At 35.3% G+C, this 18,264-nt stretch overlaps 1 protein-coding gene across 4 annotated transcripts in view; it reads right to left on the reverse strand.

Moving 5' to 3' along the window:
- LOC145674453 (uncharacterized) overlaps window positions 1–18,264 on the reverse strand; it is a 102,314-nt gene that overhangs the window by 56,750 nt on the left and 27,300 nt on the right. For all 4 annotated transcript variants that reach the window (XM_081744525.1, XM_081744524.1, XM_081744523.1 and 1 more), the window contains 3 exons: window positions 15,347–15,463; window positions 7,486–7,602; window positions 5,628–5,801 (listed from right to left, as the gene is read on the reverse strand). In XM_081744525.1, coding sequence (XP_081600651.1) covers window positions 5,628–5,801; window positions 7,486–7,602; window positions 15,347–15,463 — 408 coding nt within the window. The remainder of the gene's footprint in view (window positions 1–5,627; window positions 5,802–7,485; window positions 7,603–15,346; window positions 15,464–18,264) is intronic.

Genomic DNA, 18,264 nt, shown 5'->3' on the forward strand with positions numbered 1-18,264 from the left:
AGGGTGTTTTAGTTTTCATGGTTCTCAAATGCCCTTTTTGCCAAATGGGTGCCAGTGTATTTCAAATTGCTTTCTAATTCTACTATACTACCTCCTATTAATAAGATTTACATCAGCATATGGTGCAATATGTTTAGGATACATGTATTGAACAAGATTCTTTATACACAACAAAGAACTGGTTCGAGAACGGAGCCTTCAGGAACACCAGTGATATAGTAGCAGTTTAGGAAGAAAGATTTCCTTATTAACTGTTTTATACATTTCAACTACTCGTTCCCTGTTTGTAAAGTGCAAGCGAAACAATTTATGCACTATACCTCTACCATACTTCTGGAGTTTTGTCAATAGAAGAGAATAGGGGAACGGACAGAATGGCAGGCGGACAAAAGGGCAGGACGACAAAGGCAGAAAGTATAATTTGAATTCTCGGGTTTTAAACTATTTTGTTCCTTACTTGGTAAATGAAGATTTCAACATAAATTTTAGATTTATTCATTATTTTCCAAAATTCGAACTGCCAATATTATTTCAATTCTGATAATTCTGATGTCCTGAGAATTAAGAGAGTGCCACCAAGATTTCCGCCGGAAGTTTGGAATTCTCATGAGGCAACTAACAATTCTCGCACAAATAACTTATGTGAGGGGTGGAATCATAAGTTTTTCCATTTGGTTGGACACAACCACCCAACGGTATGGAAACTCATACAAAGCCTACAGAAAGAAAATTCCACCGTTCATTCTACCATTTCCTAGTCCCAAAGAGGACAATACCCCGTCAAGAAAACTAAAAAGATTTATGTTGATCTGCAGCATAGATTGAGGAACCTGTGTGTGGATTTTAACCCAAAAGATCTCTTGAGGAATTATTGCGGGGAATTGCTCACAACTTGAAATTAACGACAATGTAAGTAGCTAGTCATTCTTATGACTGCAAATTGTTTTTGTAGTCTATTTTACGGTATATTTTATTATATAAAGTTAACGACGGTGTAAATAAATAGCCCTTCTTTTCTTAAGACTGCAGAATGTTTTATAGCAAATTCTACGATATGTGTTATAGGATGTTCACGACACTAAGTAACTAGTCATTCTTACGACTGCAAAGTGTGTTTATAGTCTATATTACGATATATTATATAAAATTAACGCCGATGTAATTATTAATTAGTCATTCATATAACTGCAGAATGTTTTTTTTTTATATTGTGTTCTAGTATATGTGCTATCAGATGTTAACAGCCTGGTATCAGGCCGGCAGCCAGCCCAAAAATTTAGGGGTGACACGGCTGAAGTTAAGGGGCGATCCAATCATATTATAGTTCATTTGCAAGACTACCGTGAAATTTTTAGGGGCTGCAAAAATTTAGGGGGTCCCGGTCCCCCTAGACCCCCTGGATACGGGCCTGCCTGGTATGTAATTAGTCATTCTTACGACTGCAAAGTATGTTTATAGTCTATATTATATATTTTGTTATATAAAATTAAGGACAATGTTTTAGTCATTCTTACGAGCGCAGAGGGATTTTACTAGTGCTGTCGAAATCGGCTGTTTCGATTTTGAAAACGGCATTTGCGGTTTCGAATTCCAAAACCGCATTTGCTGTTTCAGTTTAGAAAACCGCTTTTGCGGTTTCAGTTTTTAGAAAACCGGTTTTCTGAAAAACCAAAACCCGAAAATGTATCAAAAAATCGACAGCACTTGTTTTCACAGTGTATTCTAGGATGTGTGTTATGGGATGTTGTTGACACTAACTACTCATTCTTACGACTGCAAGGTGTATTTATAGTCTATATTACGATATATCCTATCCTAACTATATATAAAACTACATGAGCTGACAAATTATTGAGCACTTCTTGTAGGGCTACAATGATCAAATTTGGCATGATTGTAGTTTTCTGGAACTAACACACAGAAAAATTGCCAAAAATGAATATTTTTAATTTTTAGGGGGTCTAAAGATGGTGAAGAATTTCCCCATGTTATTTAAATGGGCCTTATTTTGGACATATAATCTCATGTTTCAGATACTTAGAATTGGAATATAAACTTGAAATTCGGTATGCTTGTACCTTTTTGTTGGCACTACCTCAGTAAATCAGTAAAAATAAAATATTCCAACTTTAGAGTAGTTTTATAAGGAACTAAAAATCTTTCCCATGTTATTTATATGGAACACCTTTTACACCCTCAAATTATTGAGCATTTCCTGTAGGGCTACAATGATTAAATTTGGTATGATTGTAGCTTTCCGGGACAAACCTACAGGAAAATTGCCGAAAGTGAATATTTTTAACTTTAGGGGGTCTAAAGAAGGGATGAATTTCCCAGTTTTCGTTAGAGTTTACCTAAGTGAATCATCAGAATTAAAAATTTCCAACGTTGCGTGGTTTTATAGGGAACTGAAATGTTTCGTGTTATTTATATGGGACGTCTTCTACACCCTGGTGGCTCGGTGGTAGAGTGTTTAGATCTGGTACATGGGGTCCCTGGTTCGATTCGCGGCTAAGTTTGTAGTGGGTAACTGTTCAGGGTTTTCTCGGTGCACTTCCATTTCCTCCCACATTCTCATTCCACTAATTCCATCGTCATTCGCTTGCCTTATCTGTTTACTTTAGCCTAAAGTGCATAATCGTTGGACGTTAAACTGAAAGACAGTTTTCATATTTCAGAAAGAACATCATGCGTACATACAAACTTGGCAGTGATTTTTAGAACATGTTTATTTTCTATTCATTTTGTATTTAATGACTGAAATTTAATCTTCGCCTTAGTACTAGAACGTAACCAAAAATTTCAAGTCAGAGCCTAAACAAACCATTTCTCAACATGAATTCGTTCCTTCAGATGACACGAGTGACAAACTGAAGGAAAGCTCCTTGCAATGGCCTATGCTGAAGTAGTTCAACAGATTCCCAATAGATGGCATTAAGACGAGCGCAACTAAAATCTTCAGCCATGAAAGCAGCTAGAGGAGCGCTAAAAAAATCAATAGATGGCAGCATGTGTTCTTTCCGGTATGTTTTGTAGAGTGGGACCGTGTTCAAAATAATTCAAATTCAAAAGATGGATATTCTAACTGTCCTAAAGCAAATTGAATAAATGACCACAATCCTTGCAGTTCTTTTGTAATTTGTTTCATTGTTAAAAAAAAATATTTTTTCACTTCAGAAATGTACTCCAAATAACGAAACTCAAAGAAAAACTGAAGTAAAATGCGTAGACGTGGAAAACAGTGCTCCATCGGATTTTTTTCCTGTCGAAAACGGATCATCAATTCCTACCAGGGGGCGCACCTAATTTTTTTTTGTTGGGAGGGGTCAAAGGTTTCGTGGGGTTGAATAATACAAAATGTTTATGTAGTTTCGAATGGGTATTATTCCAGTTTAAAAAAAGTAATTTTTAAGTAGTGACATTTTCACAAAAAAGAATATGAAAATAGATTTTTATCAGGAAAGAATGTAGTACAGATGCGTAATGTCATATCTTCAGTCAACAAGTATTTCTCTGCTAAACAAATAGAGTTTTATTAAGAAAGTGTACACATGTTGGGTTACGAAGTTTTTAGGGTGAGGTCCGAACCCAGTAGTCCCCTGTGGGTGCTCCACTGATTCCTTACTTAATATTTTTTACGTTTTTGCTGTGCTCAGTAAATTGAGAATTTTGTGCAGAAATCAGTAACAAAGAGCCTGCACACCATGATGTTTCACACCCTTGTAAAGCAGCTCAAAGTTTATCACGATGCCTTAAGAGATTCTAATTTGACGAGTGGTGTGCGACTGTTTTCTGAAATGACAAAGAACATCCGATCATAGCACTAGTGAAAAGTTGAATAAATCTCAAATTCTGCTTTTTATGCTAATTGGGGGGTGCTGACTCCAATGGAAATATTTAAAAAACTTAACAGTCAAGGCATCATGAGAAAAATGAAATCGGGTTCTTTGGAGTACCGCTTATGATAATAGTGATTGTGACCATGCTTGGATAAGTTTGTAATTGCGGTTCTTTTATAATGAATCGAGGGATAAATCTAAGCCCTCTTTCATACACAGCCACTGAGTTGTGCCACTGCTTGTGAAGAATTACTTTAAATGGAAGCTTTCATACGAAGCCACAACAGTTGCTGCCACTGTTTGCCTTAGTGCAACCGTCTCGAGCAATTCTTAGTATGTCACTCGTGAGGCATGGTCTTTAAATGAAAGCTTTCGCACGGGGACACTGTAGTGGTCGCCACCGCATAAGGTTGCCAAATTATCTTTTGTAAATAAATAAATGAAAACAGTTGGATTACTGATCCCAGACGAAAAATGAGCAATTGTATGGCTTAAAATTTATCTTATTTTACACCATATACTGAAGTTCTCGACTGTCTTGAAACAACTATAGACTATTCCTATATTTTATGTTACAATGTAGTATCCTTGGGATGAATACATAAGTTACCAAAAACTGATTGTTGCCCGTTTCTTTGTGTTACTACCGTCTTCCAAATTACCTTTATAATCCTGATTTTTCTGTAACGTGCAACGTACCCATGGGAACTAATTAGTTTATTATGTTTTGTTCTTTGTTGATCACATTAATTATCCGACCACCCCTATTTGTCAAACGAAGCATTTCCAGATCTACGTTTAGTAGCAATAGTAGTAGTAGTAGCAGCAGCAATAGTAGTAGTAGTAGTAGTAATAGTAGTAGTAGCAATAGTAATAGTAGTAGTAGTAGTAGTAGTAGCAATAGTAGTAGTAGTAGTAGCAGCAGTAGTAGTAGTAGTAGTAGTAGTAGTAGTAGCAATAGTAGTAGTAGCAGCAGCAATAGTAGTAGTAGTAGTAGTGGTAGTAGTTGTAGCAGCAATAGTAGTAGTAGTTGTAGTAGCAGCAATACTAGCAATAGTAGTAGTAGTAGTAGTAGTAGTACTAGTAGTAGCAGCAGCAATAGTAGTCCTGGATGACAACTTTCAATTCTAAGAAATTCTTTTGAACGATCGGCTTCTCGTGTCTATTATTACTCTTCAGAAACGTTGTTTTACCATTATTTCTTCACGCATTGTTCCCCGCTACACTCCTAACACTCAAGCTAACTGACCGTGCACCCATAATTTGACCTCGAACTCGGGCCTCGTCCGGTATCACCAGTTTTCTAGTTCCAAAACACGCATCTTCGCTACCCTACATAATGTACAGCACGTGATCGCTTACCACTAAGAACGACAAGGCTCTGAACCTGTCAGTGTTTTCACCTCACATCTTGCATGTTGCAAAGTACAGGAGTTTGCATCATTTTTATTACCATACATCCATTTTTAAATGCTGTACCTAATGAATGTGTGATAATTACTGTAGAAACCAAGACAATTAAAAAGTTTAGACCATCTAGATCGAGAATCAAGCAGTCATAAACAAAATTAGACTAATATATGCAAGTAGTAGATTAAATTGCAAAGGGCAAAATTCTAGCCGTCAGAGAAAGTCGTTTATTCAAACTATACAAGTACGTAGTTAAAAATTCACGTCTGCTACGATAGTCACTTCAGAAAATTAAACACTGACATTTAATATATTATAAAATCTCATGAAACCTTCAAATATACAGTTTTATTTCAAATTAAAAACAAAAAATCTTACCTTCGATTTTAATCGACACTGAAATATTAGTTACATAGCTTGGTTCTGGTGCATTTAGTACAATTTCAGGACCTTTGATCAGGAAGTTTGGTCCTGCAGCACTTTCTACATTATCATTGTTGCACATAGGAAAGCCACTTTTGGGCAAGTTTGTGGTAGTAGTGCATTCAAAGCCTGAAAAATAAATGTTAAAAAGGGACGCTAAACTTACTTACTGTCACATTAATTTTTTTTTTTTAATTAAATATAAAGAATTTGTTTTTAAAATATACTGAGTAGACTATAGTGTAAAAGCCCTCTTCAGTGACGAAATCCATTTTTAGAATAGACATAGGTCTACCCATTCTGTACACATACTGAAAAAAAAATCTAAGGCTCAGCCCCTAAGATACAAATTGCATATTCTTTTATTAATTATTTATTTATATGTTTTCCAAGTTCTTTTCTCAGGAATAAAAGTATAGCAAAGAACTGACATAAGCTAGAGAAAAATCACTCAGATTTCAAGTTATACTCTGCTCTGAAATCTAATTCTTCTGAACTAGAGTGTATTCACGTAGACTCATTTCCATTTGTCAAAGTTACTAGACGGTTCAGGCAGTGGTGCTATTCTAATTTTTTTAAACAACCGGTTCTCTCTCAGTGGGATTTGAATCAGGTTCCAAAGTATTTAATTCCAACACAAGAAACACGCATGGCTAGACAATTTGAGGACTTTTTCTTCAATTGTATTGATAGCTATAGAATTCCCTTTAAAAAATTCTAACAATTTATAATTTTTAAAATCCAAAATCGTGTTTTATTTAATTACAACAAAGTTTCCTGCATTTGCCAAAGTACTATTTTCTTTTTAAAGTAACATTTTATAGAGTGGCGGCGATTGGACGTTAAAAGTTGGGGTGTAGGCAAGACATGACCTGAATATGTTAGTTTTCCTGGTTGTTTCTAACACTGACGAAAGGTTGTATAACTAATAAGATACTATATTTTTTCAGTTTAAATATCGTATACCGCATTTCATATTTTATTAAATCAATTGACAAGAGCAACGCAAGTAGGTACTAGCCCTTTGTACTCTCAGACAACGGAAGTTTAAGAGATTTAATTCCTTGCTCATGAACATCTTAAAATTCTGTCTGGAAAATTGTGATCCGATTAATAAATTTGCAAAACAAATAAATAGAAAGGATAATATTAATCATAGTAATGAATAATGAGACTTGTTTTGTAGAAGTTATATTGAAACCGGGGATTAATGAACAACTTATATTTTTAATTCCACATATCCCATTAAATGTATGTTATTACTAGTAGAAAATGAAAGACAGTAAATACTACAAGAATATGCTACGACGTTTAAAAGAAATACGTAAATGCAATATTAATTGCTTTGAATTGCAATTTAAACGCAATTCCTGTAGATTAACTTCACGGGAAGACAACCAAATACATACTCACGCAACGGCAAATATGATTTTTTTTAATGAACCAGTAATTCATACAAGAACTTTACATTTACAAATGAAACGATATACATTAGGGGGTCCCCTCAATAAAGTGGGAGGCAACTGCCCCATCTTGCCTCCCTAATCGTCGCCCCTGATTGTATAACAAAAGAGTAGATCAATATTTCAAACAGCAAACTGAACTGTGCTCGGAAGTCGTACTTTTTTCCTATTACTTCCTCTTCGAATGCAGGTGGGAGAAAGGCTATGCTATGTCATTGAAATACATTGAAACTGTCATTGAAACTGTTGAATCGTGAAAATAGTGAAAGGAAAGGAATTTCAACAGCGCAATTATTTTTGGAGGAGTGTATAACTACTACTAATGTAAGACAATAAAAGCAAAAACTTACCTTGAGAAGGTGAATATTTTCCAAGTTTCGTTGGTACAGTGTCAGTTTCTAATATGTTATTGTTAAGTTTGATAAAGTCGCTTCCTGGCAAAATGGGATTACTAGTACATCCAGAGCCTAAAAAATAATAGCAAGAAGTTGATCACAAAAGAAAGAAAACACTGATTGTGCAAATATGTGCATTATATATATATATATATATATATATATATATATATATATATATATATATACATACATATATATATATATACATATATATATATATACATACATATATACATATATATATATATACATACATATATACATATATATATATATACATACATATATACATATATATATATATACATACATATATACATATATATATATATACATACATATATACATATATATATATATACATACATATATACATATATATATATATACATACATATATATATATATATATATATACATACATATATACATATATATATATATACATACATATATATATATATATATATATATATATATACATACATATATATATATATATATATATACATATATACATACATATATATATATATATATACATATATACATACATATATATATATATACATATATACATACATATATATATATATACATATATACATACATATATATATATATACATACATATATATACATATATATACATATAGGGTACAGCGGGGTAATTTGAATAATTTCAGATATTTTCTCATATATCTCGGAAACTGTAATTGGTATTCAAATATAAAATTGTGAATAAAAACTTTGAACCATTATTATTACTTAATTTTTTTTAAGATAATATCTGAAATACATCATTGTGAAATTTGGGTATTCAATTTCCCCGCCGAAATTTCGAAAAACGTAAATGTGAGGGGCAATTAGAATAACGAGTGGGGTAATATGAATAACCAACAAAATAAACAAGTCTTATAGAAATAATGTATAAACTATTTAATAGTTAGATTGCAATTTCTACGGTAGTTGAAATATGCTAGTTTTGAATGAAAAGAAGTAGACCTACATAAATTGTAAATATGTGTCACCTATAGCTATCTTTTTGAATGTAGGCCTACACTAAAAAATGTTCAGAACACTGTCTAAGGCAAAGAGCCGTGACTGGTTAATTCATCTTCCATCGTTCGTATTTAACGACAACAACAGAAACTGTTTTCGACCTTCTGCACTCACACAGACTTCGTAGAACTACGTCTTACAACGCTGGCAACGAATCCAGTCTCCCTTTCTAGCAGAACGTTCTGAATAGTAATTAAGAAGGCAAAAACAGCAATTCCTTGTTTGACTTTCATTGCCTGCAGCCATCTTTAGACTTAGGCCTACATTTTCGTCACTGGAAGGGGTAGAGAATATCAGTTTCTTTCGAGCCTTCATTTGTTTTTTTCTTGACAGGTTCTGTATTAGCACTCTTCTTTCTTGTAGTGTCTTTGGATTTTGTTGCACCCGATGCTTGCGTCTTTCCTCGGAGGTATTTTATTCTCATTGTCCGAATATTTTCAGAAGTTGAGTGGCATGATTTTCCTGCGACACGATGTCTCTTCTGCACACAAACTTTTTCTAGGCTGGGAAGCACTTGTTGTATGGGTTTATCTATAGGCTTCATTGGGACAAAGTTTTGAGAGCCATGACCGGAAGAAGAAGGCGCGTTGTTAAGATCTTCTTCCCGAGAAGACTGCTCCTCAAAATGTATAATAAGACCATACGTTTCCGAAGGGGCGAATCGAAATTCTTCAATAGCTTGTGGACTAAACGGGTAGATACCAGTACATGAAAACCCATTAACTGCCAGTCCAACAGAAGCTGTCCACTTCTAGGCTTCAGTGAACAAAATGCAGAACTGAGATTTACTAATCATCCAGATAATTGCCTCTTGGTGGTAATTGGCTTTAAGGGCCTTAAAAACAGAGCGATCGAGTGGTTATACAGTATAATACGTGTGTTGTGTGTGTAGGTAGGTAAAGCATTTCGATGTCATGACTTTGGTAGAACTCTAAGGGCAAAAGTTGTGAGTGAGATTTTGCGTTTTAAAGTCCGCATAAAAGACCTTCTGACATTGCAGCATGCTATCACCGTTACATTTTCCCCTCGCTCAACAGATGTTAAACTTACCACCTCTTTTCTACCCTTTTCTGCAAAAATTTTAGGGGTCTGTTATTTACAGGAAAATTACTTTCGTCCATATTATAAATACGGTTACGATGGTTTATGGAGATCATACTCGTTCATTAATTTTCCCAGTAAGTCAAAATAAGAATTCGCAGTTTCCTTGTTAACACTAGAAGCTTTCGCTTTTGACAAACAAATATAAAATAGTAGGCCTATAGTTCTAATTTCACTTCTATTCAAATTGCCCCGTTTTGAATTATCCAAATTGCCCAACAGTCGACGAATATTCCATTCAGAACGTGGTATGAAAACTGCTGATTAGTTGACGCCAGTGTACAGTATATCAATGCCCCACATGCTACTGATACGATTATAATACAGAGCGGTTTCACTTTATCCAGCTAACAATAAGGAAAGCTTAAGGAAACAACGTTGAAAATTATAACGCCCTAAAAATACACACATTCGTACTTACCTTGTAGCAAACAAAAAATCGTATAGACCTTCAGAACCGAAGGAATAGTTTGTAGTTCTGAGAGCGACTTCTGCAAACCACCACCTACAAATCCACCACAGGTTCACTAACATGGCGAGCCGCGTTTCCACTCCAGCTGGCAAAATGCTTAACATTATTCAAATTCCCCGCCTATTCGAATTACCCCGCTGTACCCTATATACATATATATACATATATATACATATATATATACATATATATACATATATACATATATATATATATACATATATACATACATATATACATATATATATACATATATACATATATATATACATATATATATACATATATACATATACATATATACATATACATATATACATATACATATATATATACATATATATATATATATATATATATACATATATACATATATATATATATATATATATATATATATGGTAAAACCAGGAATGTTCGCCATACTGGGAATTTCACCGTACTTTTCTAATCGTGATAAACTATAGGTTGGAAACACTTATTCCCCCCAAAAATTCCCACTGACATCTGCAGTGTGAGGAGCGAATTAGCAAGCAAGCAGGATAGATTCGAATGTTCAGTTACATCTACACAGAAGACAAAGTAATCTACTAAATTTCAAGACTAAGTTGGAAAATATTTGTTTGGCAGTTAAATATTTTTCTTCCCTTTAATTGACATAATAGCTTCAAACCATAATAAAACAAAAGATTTGCTTTGGAAAAAGTACATGCACAAGTAAACTTATGTTTTCTTTCTACTATGCTTTTACTGTTAAGTTTGCCAGAGTATCTTACAAGGAAAGGGTCCAAATGGATGAATTAAGTTGCGGGATGAGAGAGTGCCTGATAGAGGATGTAAAAATCTGTATATGTGCCAAGTTATAGCGGCTGAGCGCCATAAGAAACTGAGGGGGAAGGGGCCAAAGTTGGTGGGAGAAGGGCTATGCTATGTCATTGAAATACATCAAATTGTTGAATCGTGACAATAGTGAAAGACAATGCAAACGGTTGTAATTTTAACATATTGGCAAAATAATACAATAGTGAAATTTGATGACAATGTAGTAATATACAACTTGGATATCAAATTCCACTGCCAATTTCAGTGGCTTGTGGATATATTTAACTTACATGCGTTTTCGTGATAATCCAAACTTTCAACATACGAGTATCAGTTTCGTAAATAACTATAAAGATGATCCTGAAGCTTCCAAATAAGTACAAATAACGATCACTAAAGTTCATAATTGACTGAGAACATGCTGGCCCTAACTGATATATCACATGACTATCTTTCTATTAAAATAATATGTTTCAAAATGGGGGCGGAGGTTTGTGATCTACTCTGCCCATTCTTCTTTTGCCAATGTAAAATTACCAGTTTGCATTGTCTATCTGTCACTATTTTCACGATTCAACAATTTTTTGATGTATTTAAACAGAGCATAGCCCTTCTCCCATCAACTTTGACCCCCCTCCGTTTCTTATGGCGTTCAGCCGCTATAACTTTGCACATACATATTTTCATATTGTCTGTCAGGTACACTAAGTCTCATCATTCATCCATTTGGACCCTTTACTTGTTAGAATGTAGCGACTTCCATTTTTACAGGTGATCTTTAGCACCTAACTTGTTCACAATTCGTATGTAAAAATGGTGGTGGATGTTGCTCTTTAATAAGCGTAAACACTTTCGGATGATATAGTTTTACTTAGATTTTCTTAAACAAGTTCAATAAGAAGAGGAATTTGAGAAATGGAATTTGGTTATTGGCTGTGAGTAGAACAAAGTTCTGCTTGTACTGGAGAACAATGCACAGTGACTTGACACATTAAACAGTTAAACAGTGTCAATAATTCCGTAATAATATAACACCTACTAGTATAACGAAAGAAAAGCATCTACTCCACAAAAGTCAAGAAATTCTGCTGTTCTTTTAACTGTGAAAAACACATCGACAAAATCCAGTAAGAAGCACAATATGGCGAGATTGGACTGTAATGATAACAGTAGGGAGTGAAAAATATCAAGATAGAAACCAAAGTATACTGGCATTTTGTAGTCTAATACAGGGTGTAATGGATCTCAAAAGACTTGTTAAACATGTCTGTATTGAATTTTTGAAAGCACGTTTGTAATTAATCTTTTCAAAAAGGGTTTTTATTGCTATTTCTAGCATTGTTCAACTTTGTTCTATGAGTTGTTAAGTTAGTAATTCATTCAAACTGACAGTAAAATGATAAATACGTTCCTAGTACATGACGGAAATTTAAGCACCTTCTCATGTTAGTAATTTTAATATTACGTCATTCCTCATAATCCAAAATGACTTTTGTATAAAAAATTTTTCTCCCTTAATTAGTTTAACAGAAAAAAAGGGTTGCAAATTTCCCTTGTTTACCATACCTACTCCTTACTTCTCTTGTCAAATTAACTATCAGATTCTTATCCCATCTGCCTTCCTATAAGTAAGTCGTGGTTATATGCTATTTCAAAGCGATAGGTAGAAACGCACTTTTGGCCATGAGGATACATTTGAAATGTGTAATAATCTTAATTTTTTTTAAAGCCTTACTATCTGGAAGGATTGCACTGCTAATTTGGTGGTACTGCACAGATGTCAGTTGCTCAGTTGTTTATATTTGCTTCACGCAATTATTTTGTCTATTCGGTTAAATCAGTGGTAGTCAAACTTATGAACTTCTGAGCTGCCGTAGCGTTTTAAAATCCTACTGTGAGCTACCAACCAAAAGCACTACCAACATTTTTTAAATCTTACACACTTGTTTATAGCCTATAAACTTGCATTTCTGGTAAATATGAAATCAAACTATCCAAGTTAGCAAATGTCTAATATGCACACGAAAAACATAACGTTTAGCAAATGTCTAATATGCACACGAAAAACATAACGTTTAGCAAATGTCTAATATGCACACGAAAAACATAACGTTTAGCAAATGTCTAATATGCACACGAAAAACATAACGTTTAGCAAATGTCTAATATGCACACGAAAAACATAACGTTTAGCAAATGTCTAATATGCACACGAAAAACATAACGTTTAGCAAATGTCTAATATGGACACGAAAAACATAACGTGCACAACCCCATGCGTATACAATCAACTGTGAGATGAGGCTGATAACGGCAATTGCGCGGGAGAAACAAGCTAACGACTTGGAGTGCTGACAACTGCATTCAGTGGAGGAATTAAGGTTAGCCAACTGGAGCGTTAACGCGATGTCCGCGCGAGCTACTGGTAGCTCGCGATCGACGGTTTGGTGATCACTGGTTTAAATGTTACATTGGCATTCCACGATAAAGATCCATCCTATGGTACATACTAGGGAGATATTCGCCTTCCGATTTTGTTGTTGTTGTTGTTGTTAAGTTTTAACACCGAAAATGGTTCCACATCAAAGTAGCTTATTCAGAGAAAGTGACTCAACTGAACGATATTAAATGGAGTTCTAAGCAACTTCAAGATTTCAATGCACTTACAATATACAATATGAGGCATGGGTATCTTGTAAGTGTGGAACGGCTAGGGGGTATGACACCATGTCCTGGATAGAAAATGAAATGAAATTTTGAGTTTTACGTCCCACGGTTATGCCGGTTAGGCTAAAGGAGACGGTGATAATGAGTAATGAATGAAATGGTGGAATGAAGAAAGTGGGAGGAAACGGGAGAACCCCGAGAAAACCCACGCACACGGTGTTTGTCCACCACAAAGTTCACTTGGCGGGAGCAGGGTTTGAACCCGAGACCCCTAGCACCAGAGGTGAACGCTCTACCACTGAGCCACCGCGGCCCCCTGGATAGAGATAATTGAGGTAGAACCCCATCTGACACTGTATAGAACCATCATGGTGGCCATATTGAACTCCATAATATTTTATACGGACCCAAAAATTCATAAACAGGAACGGGGCCGTGTGACAAAGTTCTTACATTATTTTGTACAGACCGCAGCAAAAAAACCTGCAACATGAGCATGTAAGTTTGTGAAACTACACCTAACAGCGCAGGGAATCAACATAACGTCTAAGTGGCACGAATCACGCCAGAGAAACCTCTGCGTCCTCTCCTGAACTTCTTTTGGAGCAAAATGCTTCGTCGTTTCACAAACTTACATGCTCATGTTGCAGGTTATTTGCTGCGGAGTGTACCACAAACACATCTAACGTTATTTTCAAGTTATATTTAATTTAGTAGTTATTACCTTCATCATATCTGTTTATTAACGTACACAGTTGTCTTTCTAAACTTACAAGGTACCTCTATCTCATATTCTATATTGTAAATAGATTGAAAACGGAGTAGCTTGGAGCGCCACTTAGCCGCTCAAGTCTGTTCGACCTACTCTTGTTGTGACTCAGTGCATCAAGAGGCATTTCGACGTACACGTATACGTCCAGTCTCGTAGTGAAAAATATGAATATTGTGCCCTCTGTTCCCCCTCCCCCACATGAACGAAAACTCATATCACTCCAGAGTAGACTAATGTGCTGCCACCTATTGATTTACCTTATTACATGAAATTTTACAGTTCTGTATTGAATTTTTTGACATTATGCGAACATTTCTGTTTTGGTGATTTAAAACTACTGCTTCTCGCAGCGGCTAATAGGTATTTTAACTCCCGTCTCGAGGGGTTAATATTCAATAGAGCTAATTTTTCTCATGGGTTGTTTTGGTCTAACATGGAATCATTTTACGAGAGACAAAAAACCTCCGAAGTCGGAAAATGAGAACTACCCTGAACAGCCTTTATAAAATGCACTCTATTGCTATCGAATGTATAAGAATTTTCTTGGTTCTTGCAGTCAATACTAATTAAATTTAGCCGTTCATCTGAATTATAAGCCAAGAAAGTGCATACAGTTTTACTTTTCTTATAAAAATACTAGATAACATTGAGCTACAATCAAAATTTCTAGTTCTCAACAAAATATGGAATAATTTAACTTTAAAGCTATGGTTTCAAAATCATTAATATATCCTTTAGTCTAGCCGGCATAAGCGTAGGACGTAAAACAAAGATTTCGTTTCATTTTAATTTTCAAAAATCATTAATGTCCTCTGCCATATAACTTTCTCAAAATTATACATTTACGTTTAATAAATTTCAACAAAGAATTCAAATAATGTGCAATTACGCCAAATTTAAGATTAGAAATAATTTACCTTCATCTTCACAATATTTTCTAAACTGACTTGGTCCTGGATGAATTTTTAGAGTCTCATTATTACACATGGAGAAGCCGCTTTTAGGTAATATTGGGGTACTAGTAAATTCAGGGCCTGAAAAATAAATAATAATAAATTTCATGCCAAAAGGATGGAAATATTTTCTTAACTTACTTTCAAATTACACTTTCTTCAAAATACAAAGCGTTATTAATTTTACAATATTGTAATATCCGGAACATGGCTATTGACAAACAACCTACACGTGCTTATGTTTACAAACAACCATGTGTGTCCTACGACTTACTACAGTAGCAGACAACGAACACTAGCGATACCACAGGTCACATGTGACAAAAGGACCATCAACGCCACTGTCACACTGTAGCACCTATGTAACCAGGAGGATCTCACCGACGATTATCAGTCTGCGACTGGTCACTACTCTCTCAGCTTGCCTGTAGCTTTGAGAGGAAAAGCCTTTAGCTTGCCTGGAGCTTTGAGAGAAAGTCTTTAGCTTGCCTGGAGCTTTGAGAGGAAAAGTCTTTAGCTTGCCTGGAGCTTTGAGAGGAAAAGTCTTTAGCTTGCCTGGAGCTTTGAGAGAAAAAGTCTTTAGCTTGCCTGGAGCTTTGAGAGGAAAAGTCTTTAGCTTGCCTGGAGCTTTGAGAGGAAAAGTCTTTAGCTTGCCTGGAGCTTTGAGAGGAAAAGTCTTTAGCTTGCCTGGAGCTTTGAGAGGAAAAGTCTTTAGCTTGCCTGGAGCTTTGAGAGGAAAAGTCTTTAGCTTGCCTGGAGCTTTGAGAGGAAAAGTCTTTAGCTTGCCTGGAGCTTTGAGAGGAAAAGTCTTTAGCTTGCCTGGAGCTTTGAGAGGAAAAGTCTTTAGCTTGCCTGGAGCTTTGAGAGGAAAAGTCTTTAGCTTGCCTGGAGCTTTGAGAGGAAAAGTCTTTAGCTTGCCTGGAGCTTTGAGAGGAAAAGTCTTTAGCTTGCCTGGAGCTTTGAGAGGAAAAGTCTTTAGCTTGCCTGGAGCTTTGAGAGGAAAAGTCTTTAGCTTGCCTGGAGCTTTGAGAGGAAAAGTCTTTAGCTTGCCTGGAGCTTTGAGAGGAAAAGTCTTTAGCTTGCCTGGAGCTTTGAAAGGAAAAGTCTTTAGTTTGCCTGGAGCTTTGAAAGGAAAAGTCTTTAGTTTGCCTGGAGCTTTGAAAGGAAAAGTCTTTAGCTTGCCTGGAGCTTTGAGAGGAAAAGTCTTTAGCTCTCCTGGAGCTTTGAGAGGAACCTAACCCATACCCTTTACTCGGAATTGTGAGGCTTCTAAACTCAGCCACCCAGCTTGCGTGCAGGCAGCTTTGTGGCCTTTACATCCCCTGTGCTTGCGTGGAGCATTGAGGATCCTAAATTCACCCCACCTAGCTTGCTTGGAGATTTGTGGAGATTCTTTAGGCTGCTCGCCCCTCGGGATACCATATTTTACACAAATATTGGAGGATTTTACATTATAGTGTTTACAGAAGCGGATCGTGTAATAGAACTTTGTATTGGGAGAAAATTATTCCGGACTGACATCCTAGAGGGTATGGTGTCGGGAAAGAGAGGGAGGGGGCGAAGGAGACTACAGTTAATGGATGATATAAAAAGAGAAAGATCATACGCGAAGACGAAGAAGTTAGCGGAGGACCGTGGAGCATGGAAGCTTCTCAGCTGCGGCAAGTGACCTGCCAATAAAGGCAGAATACCTATGATGATGATGATTACCTTCATAAGCAGAAGTTTTCAATATACACTGTAAGTTACTAAATAGTATTTCACTTCAGATTTTTAATTATTTCATGTAAATACTAATTACGATAGTACAATTCTTATTGTATAAACCGATAAAACTTATTGTAAATTAGAAAAGAATGGGAAAGAACATATGTCGATAAATAATGTTTGAGGGAGTGATTACGTTGAAACAGTCGTATTTCAAAGAAGCACTTACGCTTTCCGGCAAAAGGCTCGGTAATAGTTACTGATAGTTACTCGGTAATAGTTACATGACGTCATAAACTTTAATACAGACCCTGATTCAGTATGAAATCTAAATTGAAGTTTTTTTCTTGTAACTACGACAAGCATTGTTGATCGAAAGCCAGTGGCGGATCTAGAATGTAAAAACTGGAGGGTCCGTCAGAACCCAGACTATGATAGTTATATAATGAGTTTACGTCAATTTTAATTTCAAGTACGTTTACGCACTTTATTAACAGAATTAGGAATGTCTAAGGTTTCAAACATTTTCCAATACACAATGAAAGGCAACGCTTACTATAAGCCTACTTTCAAAAATACACAAATAATACTTCAATTACTTTTGTGTGTCAAAAGCTGCGGGGCTAGGCCTCTTGACCCCGAGATAGATCCGCTGTCAAAAGTATTTCTTTTTCCTTTCTCTGCCCAAAAAAAGAAAAGTATCGAAATTAGGGATCGCTTTTTTCGAAAAATTTTGTTTATCGAAAAAAATTTCGAAAAAAATTTAGTTTTTAGTTTTTCGAAAAAAATTTAGTTTTTCGTTTTCGAAAAATTAATTTGTCGAAAAAATGTGGCCATCCCTAATCGAGATCGTGAAAAAACTCAAGATACTATAAAACTTTTTTTTTTTTTTTAAGTAACTTAGACATTCAGTCAAGCAGCTACAGCATCATCGCTATTTATCCTACGATCATGGTTTGTACCTCATTCTCTTCAGAATGGAACAGCCTTTTAAACAGTATCATCAACATTTCCCTATCATGTTCTTGAGGCGGGAAATTGATAGAAATCGGGATTTTTTTCTGAATTTCAAATTTTGAGCCCCCTCTGGACCCCCTGTTTCAACTCACAGATCTAAAAACCAACTGAAAAATACTGAAGGGTCTATTAAATGAGTACAAAGTTTCAAGTTTTTA

Source organism: Thermobia domestica, chromosome 17, assembly GCF_964235325.1.
Source record: "Thermobia domestica chromosome 17, izTheDome1.hap1.1, whole genome shotgun sequence".
Lineage (NCBI taxonomy): Eukaryota > Metazoa > Arthropoda > Insecta > Zygentoma > Lepismatidae > Thermobia > Thermobia domestica.